Source organism: Carlito syrichta, unplaced genomic scaffold, assembly GCF_000164805.1.
Source record: "Carlito syrichta isolate Samal-C Ts95f unplaced genomic scaffold, Tarsius_syrichta-2.0.1 Scaffold305775, whole genome shotgun sequence".
Taxonomy (NCBI): domain Eukaryota; kingdom Metazoa; phylum Chordata; class Mammalia; order Primates; family Tarsiidae; genus Carlito; species Carlito syrichta.
The window spans coordinates 249141-258489 of record NW_007249871.1 but is presented as its reverse complement, the minus strand read 5'-3'; the positions used below and the strand labels follow the sequence as shown (position 1 = coordinate 258489).

The following is a 9349-nucleotide window of genomic DNA, read 5'->3' as shown; positions in this document are numbered from 1 at the left end:
ACTGTGCTTGAGTGAGAACTTTGCTCTCATTTCTCTCCTGTGTCTGGGGTTCTCTCCTGAGCAGTTCAAGAGGCCGACTCACTTGCCAGTGTGCAGCTGGGAGCCCCACGCCCAACAGCACCAGCCTCAGCCAAGAAAACCAAGGCAGCAGCCACAGCAGGGGGCCAAGGTGGCACCTCTAGGAAGGAGAAGAAGGGAAAGCACAAAGGTCAGCTTGCCTTCTTTACAGCATTCTCCAGGCCTGGCCTCCACTGGAGGGTTGTGGGAGGCTTGTCCTCATGACCTGGAGGTGAGGGATGGGTGAGCAGCCTTGGTGAAGACACAGCTTGGTGCCCAGGGCCCCTGCTCAGCTGGCTTGCAGGCCTTGTCTGGTGCATAGGGTGCCTGGGCTTGCCTGTGGATGTGGGCAGGCCCAGAAGTAAAGTCCAGCTCAACTGTGGCCCAGGACCACCTTCCCCCATTCTACTTTGGCCTGAGCACCCTCTATCCTGACCCCTTGAAGACCTCACCCAGCCTGGGCTAGGGTACTTACTCCCTTGGAGGGCTCATTGCCTCCAAGACGTCCTACCCCATCCTTGTGCAGCACCCACTGTCAGCTCTTCCTTATAACATGGGCTTCCCTGGACTCCCTACTCTAGGCCAGATTCCATCCTCTGGGCTGCTCCTTTCCTTGCAGAAAAGATTTCTAGAAATCGACAGTGATGGTGGCCCCTTTCCTGAGTGCTGTTTCCTGGCTAGATAGCCCATTTCCTCAACCTCTGTTCATGGGCAGCAATTTCCAGGCCACTGCGACATGGTTGGACAGTGGTATGTCAGGGCCTGTGGGCTTCTCAGCTGGTTGCAGCACTCAGCAGGACTCCACAGGCAGGCAGGTGGCTGCCACCTGTGTGGGCCAGACTTCTGCCACTGAAGCTATGTGGCAACTTGGGCAGGAAGGTTGGTGGGGGATGGGCAGTCTTCTACTTGGGAAGGCGAGTGTACCCCAGCTGCATCCTTTTCAGGAACCCCGTGTGTTTTTAATGATGTGGGAATGACTGCATGTGTGTGTGTATGTGTGTATTTGTGAGAGAGAGAGTGAGAGAACACCAGCATTGATCACTTGTAACTGGCCATGTCTGTGAATGATTATTGGCCTTAGCCATGGTCTGGACCAATCCTTTTCTTCATCTTGTTTTTTCCACTGTGCAGTTGGCTGCACTGTGTAGATGGCTGCCCTCAGGATATGGGGTATTTCAAACCAACCTATGGCAATTAATTTCATTTGTGAAAGAAAAGAAGAAACAAAACCCACATCCCTGAGTAACCTACCAGTGGTTAACAGGCTAACAGCAGTCATTAGTTTTTCAAAAATGAGTTTTGCTAATAAAGTGTTGCAGAGGGTCTTCCCACTCATCCCTCACCCCCTTCCTGGATGTCTGAGAACCCAGGTTCCCTCTCCTCCTCCTGGATGTAACTCAGGAGTGTCCGTGGCCTGCAGGCACCAGCGAGCCAGCAGCACTGGCAGAAGACAAGTCTGAGGCCAAAGGCCCAGTGCAGATCCTGACTGTGGGCCAGTCAGACCACGACCAGGACGCTGGGGAGACGGCAGCTGGTGGGGGCGCACAGCCCAGCGGGCAGGATCTCCGTGCCACGATGCAGAGGAAGGGTGAGCCCCATGGGGGGCCCAGTGACCCCCCCTCAAGCTCAGTCCCATGTTCTCAGTCCCATGTTCCCACTTTCCTCCAGAGCATGGCCTTCTTGTGTCCTAGCCCCTCCCTGGTCATACAGGGTTGGGGGCATACTTGGAGACAAATGGGAAACTATTGGGCAGGGGCCCCTGATAAGGCCAAGTTAAGGGAAAGAAGGATTGTGAATTGGGATAACCGACTCACAGCCCAGCTCTGTCTTCTCCTATTTCCATCTTCTGCTTTCAGGGAGGCCCAGGCTTTGCGGCAGATTTCCTTTCTCTCTTGCTTAGAAAAAGCTCATTTTGCAAAAAGGTCCCCATGTATCTGCTGAGCTAAGGGGAGCAGGGCCAGGAAGCCAAGAGGCAGGGCAGATCCTCCCTGGAAACCTGCCCCATTTCCCCACCATGAACCTCCCTAGGGAGCCCCTGGTGGGGGTGGGGAGGGGATGCGCAGCAGAGGGAAGCCTGGTAACACCATACACACTGCCAGGAATCTAATCACGGATGGCTTCCTGGAAGAAGGGCTTTGGATAACTCAGGGATGGGAATGGCATTCCAGGCGGGAGAGGACAGCTGAGACAGAAGCTCAGGACAGGCCCGGGGGAAAGATGGAGTCAGTGGGCCTTGCACATCAGGCTGAGTAGGAGCTGAGGCCTGTTCCCTGGCACCTTGGCGGATTCCATGGCCTGTGCCGGTCAAGGCCTCTAGTAGGCCTGAGGTCAGAAATGGAGGTACCCAGTGCAGGGTCAGCTCAGGGAAGCCCTCAGTACACAAATGACAGTAGCAGTGTGGCTGTTAGGAGGTGGGGCGATGCAGGGACTGAGCTGAAACCGGGTGGTGGGGCCATATCCCCAAGACTGTGACCAGCTCATGTGTGCACCTGAGAATGTGTGTCCTCGTGCATCTTGATGTGTGGAAGCATGCGTGTGTGTGTGTGTGTACATATGGCTGTGTGAGTGGGTACATACGTTTGTGGATACAGGCGAGTCTGTGTCTGAACGTATGCCTGCATGTGACCGTGTCTGTTTTGAGGGGTAGATTTGTCCTCACTCATCCTTTCCTGTTCTTTGCTTGGCCCAGGCATCTCTGGCAGCATGAGCTTTGAAGAGGAAGAGGAGGATGAGGATGAGAACAGCTCCAGCTCCTCCCAGCTAAATAGCAACACCCGCCCCAGCTCTGCGACCAGCAGGAAGTCCACCCGGGTGAGTGAGGGGCTTTCATCCACAGCAGTGTTGGAAGGACAGCTCATCCAAGGTGGAGCTGGGGCGTGTGTCGTGATGACAGGAGCTCCTTTTCCAGGGCTGGGGCTGGAAGGTGCTTTTCAAGACCTTCTCTGGCTGGTCTGTTCTGCCCTTCCACCCTGCCTCCTAATCTCTTTGACCAGGTGGGGCAGTGGCATGTAGGGGGAGCTGGAATGAGATAGGATGACCTCTCAGGACCTGCCCATATCTCCAGTTCCACATCTCCACCTCCAGGGACTGTTGAGAAGAGGGGAGGGCCAGGAAGATAGCTTCTGACCCCCGGCAGGCCCACAGCCTAGGTCCTTCCCTCTCTCCCACCATCACTGTATCAGGAGGCAGTTTTGGCTCTCAGGGTGCCTAGAGCTCAGGCTCCTCTCTCCCTGTAGGAGGCAGCCTCAGCCCCTAGCCCAACAGCCCCAGAGCAACCAGTGGATGTTGAGGTCCAGGATCTTGAGGAGTTTGCACTGAGGCCAGCCCCCCAGGGTATCACCATCAAATGCCGCATCACACGGGACAAGAAGGGGATGGACCGGGGCATGTACCCCACCTACTTCCTGCACCTGGACCGCGAGGATGGGAAGAAGGTGAGGCTAATCTGGGCATGCATTCTCATCTAGGCAGGCTTGAGGTCCCAGGGTGGGAATGCGGCTGGCAGCTTCAGATCCAACACTGACTTCTCAGTTCGCTCAAGAAACAGCCTGCATGCCTGGTCAGGGCATTCCTTTGTGTTTGCCAGGGCATTCATGTGCATGCACATAGGTGTTTGGGAGCTGATGTGAGGGTGAGTCACTCCTTTGAGTGTGGGTATGTGCGTGGCACCCATGACTGTTTGCTGACCAGTGGAACATGACCTTGTTCCATTCCCAAGGTGTTCCTCCTGGCGGGAAGGAAGAGAAAGAAGAGTAAAACTTCCAATTACCTCATCTCCGTGGACCCAACAGACTTGTCTCGAGGAGGGGACAGCTACATTGGAAAACTGCGGTACCAGCATGCCCTCAGGAAACAGGCGGGAGCGAAAGTGGGGGGCGGACAAGCACAGGCTCTCTGGAGACGGCATCTCCTACCCCTGAAGGAGATCTAGACCAGGGATGGATTCTCTATTCATCAGCTCTAGCTGCAGGCCCATGTTTGTGCCCAGCCTAAAGCCAGTCTTGGAGATGGGCCCCGCACACCTTACCTTAAGCTGCTCCCAGGCAGGTGGGTGCAGGTCTGTTAAGAGTGCTGGATCATGCACCAGGTATCAATGGTGCAGGTCACCATGGAAGAGTTGCCTTGGCCCCATGGGCAGTGCAAGGGGCAGGGCTGAGAGGGAGCCCTTGAGGGAAGAGTCATTGCAGTCTTGGGGTAGGAGTAAGTGAGAAGGATCTGAGCTGGGCCTCAAGGGGTATGTAGGGTTTTCTGAGGAACAGACTACCAGATTAGAGGAGCATAAATAAAGAGAGGTTAGGAGCCAAAACTGGAGATGGGGCTAGACCAAGACTTAGGCTGGATGGGATGGGGAGATCTCATCTACTCTCCCTGGGGTGCTGAGTCTTCTCTACAGCCTTACCAGATGCCATTGGGCTTTTTCACCTTCCATGAAGGAACTCCCATGTTCCCCCAGAGAAACCTGTGGAGTCCTGATTTTCACCTCCCTGAATTGCTATCACTGAACTGAGATGCCCTGAATCAACTCAGAGCAAGTCCAGGCCTTCTGCCATGATGTGCCTTGGAGGATATGAATTCAGTGTGCCCTGGGGTCTGCTCTGGTCCAGCACAGATGCTTTGCCAGGGTTCTCACAGGACAGACTATGAGCTGTTGCCTGCTCTGGGGCAGAGGGTGCAAGACCCAATACCAACTGTGTCTTTCCTTCAGGTCCAACCTGATGGGCACCAAGTTTACCATTTATGACAATGGAGTCAACCCGCAGAAGTCATCATCCTCTACTCTGGAAAGTGGAACCTTGCGTCAGGAGCTGGCAGCTGTGTGTTACGTGAGTCCTGGGTTCCTGGGTCTCTGGTCTCCAAGGCAGATATAAAACCCAGGACTTGAAGTCTGATCTAGGGGTCTTAGTGGGTAGACAAGGCTGTGCGGAGGGGTGCTGCCCTCTGTGGAGTGATTCTTGCCCGGAACAGGGTCCCTGGTCCTTTCCTGTCTTCAGAGCCCAGACCACAGCTGGCCATCTGCCTGATGAGCTCTGGGAACCAGGCCTGGCTCTCTGCAGTCCAGCCTGGGAGTCTCCTGGACAGGAGGAGGCAGGAGGCCTGGGTTCTTGTCTGTGCATCTCCCAAGTCATCCCTCTGGCTTACCAGATGCTACCTGCATTACAGGGCCCTTTGCATAATCCTTTCACTGTATATTCAACCTAAGAGATAGATCCTATTTTCTTTAGATGAGAAAGTGAAGCTCAGAGGTTGAGTCACTTACAAATGTTACACAGCTCATAAATGACCAAACTGGAATGTAAACACAGGGCACTTCTCTTTGAACCTCAGTTTCTTCACTTTTAAAATGAGGGATGGGTGCTCCATCAGCCTGGACATAGGCACTTCTTGGAGGCTACTGGGAATCCACAGCTATTTTGTATGATCCCGTGGTGCCACCTGCTGGCCAATTTTGGGGAGGCAGCCTGAGTCTTTTTCAAGTACTTTACTGAGCCCCAACTATGTTCCAGGTACTGTTTCAGGTACTAAGGATATAGAGGTGACCAGACATAAATGTATGACTTTATAAGACCTAAAGCCCTAGTACGGGAGACAAGCTGTAAAACAGACATATGGATGAAACAGATATGTTCTTTACAAATGCTAAGAAAATAGAGAGGGGGATATGAAACGTCAGTGTTTTAGAAATGGTTTTAGGAAGGATGGCAGGGAGGGCCTTACTGAGGTAGGTCTTAAGACAAGAAGGCAGTAAAAGCCAGCCGTATACATGTCTGGGGGACACAGCAAGGGCAGAAGTCCCAAATGCGTGGCCTGAAGGAGGAATGGAGATACAGGGGAGGCAATGGTGAGGAGGAAGGTCATGGGGCCATAGCGTGTGCAGGTAAGATGAGGTCTTCGGTTTCTACTGAGTGAGCTGGTGGCCCCTGGAGTGTTTTGAGCAGAGGAGGAAGACAGTCTGACTTAACGGGACCACTTGCTGCTGCGTTGAGAACAGATGGCAGGGGCAGGGAGGAGGGGCAGGGGACCAAGGACAGAAATGAGAAGTCCAGTGATCTCAGTGAGATGGTAGTCATGAAAAGTGGTGGAATTAGGGGTGTGCCTTGAAGGTAAAGTGGATAGAAAATGCTTAATGGATCAGAAGAGGGGTGTGAGAGACAGAAATCAAGTATGACTCCAAGTAGTTTGCCTGAGCACATGGAAGAACTGAGCTGCCATTAACGGAAGCAAGGAAGATGGTAAGCAGAGCTAGTTTTGTCAGACTAGAGATCTGGAAGCTCAGTTCTGGACATGTTAAGTTTAGAGATGCCCATTGGAGTCTGAAGTAGAGATGGTGAAAACTGGCGCTTCATGTTCAGTCCCTCCCCTTGTTCTCTTGGGTAGGTAGGGAGACTCTTCAGGTGGCCAGTATTGAGTTCTCTCTATTTTCCAGGAGACAAATGTCTTAGGCTTCAAGGGACCTCGGAAGATGAGCGTGATTGTCCCAGGCATGAACATGGTTCACGAGAGAGTCTCCATCCGCCCCCGCAATGTGAGTCTCTACCCCTCCCTCTCTTCCCCCTTCATCCTAGCCTCTGCATGAGCTTCTAAGGGCAGAACTCTGCTGGTGTACATGTGTAGGGGATACAATGTGAGACGCCCTGGAGGTCTAGGGAAGTCTAAGGACCCCCATTTCTGGGACAGATCCCTCTTTGGGGTGGTCATGGTGTCAAGGCCTGGGCCTGGCTCAGGTGAGGCTGCCCTCCCAGGAGCATGAGACACTGCTAGCACGCTGGCAGAATAAGAACACGGAGAGTATCATCGAGCTGCAAAACAAGACACCTGTATGGAATGATGACACACAGTCCTACGTACTCAACTTTCATGGGCGCGTCACACAGGCCTCCGTGAAGAACTTTCAGATCATCCATGGCAATGACCGTGAGTGTTTCTGTCTCTATTCGTTACTGTTCACATGATACCCAGGGTCCTTAGTTGAAGGTTCAGCTCCAGCCCTGCCCATACTGGCCAGAGTTTAAGAATGTGAACTATACAGCTTAGATTAGATGTAAAGAACTTCCTGACCCCAATGACTGGGAGGTCCTGTAAGAACCTACTTTGGAGCCCTGGCCCTAGATTCTGTGTATTCAGCAGAGTCTCAGGTGTGGGAACACGTTTAAATGGACTTTTCCCCTTCTTCTCTGTTTCCTGGTGTTCGTATGCATCTTACTTTCTCCTTTGCCATCTGCTCTCTCTCTCCTCCCACTTCTCCCAACTGGCCTTTAACTCCTTTGGGATTCCCTTGGCATCTCTGCTTCTTGTTTTTTCTTCCCTCTTGTGGTTTGGGTGTCTGTCCTTTGCTCTCTCCACCATCCCTGCTCTGTCCTGTCCCTCTCTCTCTGTGTCCATGCCTGTGCCTGGCCCCAGCGGACTACATCGTGATGCAGTTTGGCCGGGTAGCAGAGGATGTGTTCACCATGGACTACAACTACCCGCTGTGTGCGCTGCAGGCCTTTGCCATTGCCCTGTCCAGCTTCGACAGCAAGCTGGCCTGCGAGTAGAGGCCTCCTCGTGCCCTTTGGGGTCACCCGGCCTGGAGTGGAGCTTGCCTGCCTACCTGTGGAGACAGCCCTGCCTACCCTTTGTACATAGGCCTTCTGCCAGACTATGCTTTGGCCCTCAGTTGGCTCCCTGGCCCAGCCAGCCAGGAACAGGCTCCTCTGCCTCTGCTGCTGAGGCAGGGGAGTAGCGGGGAGGGGGTGGGTATGAAGGGACCAGAGTAATTCTTTCTGTGCCCCAAAGTCGGCATACACCTCCACTCGTGGGTTAGTACTGTGCTGCAGTCCTGTTTGCCAAGCTAAGCAGCCTCTTCAGCTGGGAAGGCTGGAAGAGGTATAGAGGTAAAGGAAGCACAATGCAGGGCTGCTGTGGCTCAGCCATCCACTCAGCCCAGGAGTCAGATGACGGTTGGTACCCAGCATATAGGGACACAGTGAGTGTGTATGTGTGAAAGGCACACCAACTTTATGTAGCAATGGGCTTGGTGGCCGAGCCTGGCCCTTACAACTGCAGAAAGCCCTCCAACTTCAGAAGGCCTCACCCACCCCAAGATACGTTAGAAGGCTGGTGGGGACAGGTAAGTGGCAGGACCTTGCCAGGACTGCAGGGGCCTCTCTGTGGCTAGCTGGTGGCCTAGGGTTCTAGCCTGTTTGATTTCTTCAGGTTTGCTCTGTACCCACAGAAGCAGCAGAAACCTGATTCCCAAGGCCAATTGTTTTAGTAAAGAGGCCTGCAGGACACAGGCTTGGCATGCAGGAAGTACACGAACAGGCTCCCTGGGTCCCAGGTTGTCCTGGGAGCCCTGCCAGCTGCCACCAGAGCTCTCTGTTGAGCAGCACCAGCACAACCCCCAGGACACATAGATGGGATCCAGGTCACCTGCCTGACTGCACACAGCAAGGCATGTCTGGGGTTCCTGCTGATGGAGCACAGTTTCCAAGCCATGGCATACTCCAGGAAGAATCCCACTGCTGTCAGCCAAGTCGTGGGTGGTAGGGCTTCTGTGTGTGGTACTTGGGAGGGAATTGGGCAGGGTGAGAAGAGCAGGGACTGTTTGAGAGCCACAAGAGATCAGAGGTGGCAGGATCCTTAGGGATCAACTAGTGAACCTTGTTACTTTAGGCGAATCACACTCAGAAAATGGGACATGCCCTGGATCATCTGGCTGGTCAATGGCAGAGTTCGGAACTTCAAGTTCCCTTGATTTTCCTGTTTCCACCGTCCCCCAAGAAACTAGTATCTCTGGCTCTCTGGGGCCTTGTCTACATTCCTTCACTCCTTTTCCTGATTCCAGAGACATAGAAATGTCAGAGTTGATGTATAAGGTGGAAAGCATTTCAGTAGGATATCAGGCAGTTCCCTGTTGAAAGTTGTGTGGCTTTTGTACATCAATCTGATCAGGACTGGCCCTGTGCCTGACTCCCCCCACAAGGGCTGGTCAGCTGTGAGTGGGCCTCAGCAAGGCTGCTGCACGTTTCTTTGTCTAGGTGTGAGAGAACATGAGTGTTCTGGGACTGGGCCTAATCACTCCCTTCACTGCCACTTCTCCTTGGATGGTACCATCTGCCCTGTGGGCTTTGGAACTCTAAGCTCAAGCTCTTGCCCATTTGTCATTTACCCTGGCAGAGGTTTCTTGCCCAGATAGAGACCAGAATCAGTGGGAAGCATGCAGGGGTTGTTCCTTGCTTTAGAGTCGATATGCTTGCAAAGGCTAAGTGGAAATTAATTTTTGAAAAATAAAAGTTGTGCTTTAAACATGTTA

General features: G+C 53.3%; 1 protein-coding gene across 2 annotated transcripts in view; it reads left to right on the top strand.

The window, feature by feature from the left end:
- The window catches only part of TUB (tubby bipartite transcription factor), an 87732-nt gene extending 78383 nt beyond the window's left edge, over positions 1–9349 (top strand). For both annotated transcript variants that reach the window (XM_021714787.1, XM_021714786.1), the window contains 9 exons: positions 65–208; positions 1478–1645; positions 2747–2868; positions 3294–3491; positions 3776–3888; positions 4763–4880; positions 6482–6580; positions 6798–6969; positions 7456–9349. In XM_021714787.1, the coding sequence (XP_021570462.1) occupies positions 65–208; positions 1478–1645; positions 2747–2868; positions 3294–3491; positions 3776–3888; positions 4763–4880; positions 6482–6580; positions 6798–6969; positions 7456–7589 (1268 nt within the window). In that variant the 3' untranslated portion in view covers positions 7590–9349. The remainder of the gene's footprint in view (positions 1–64; positions 209–1477; positions 1646–2746; positions 2869–3293; positions 3492–3775; positions 3889–4762; positions 4881–6481; positions 6581–6797; positions 6970–7455) is intronic.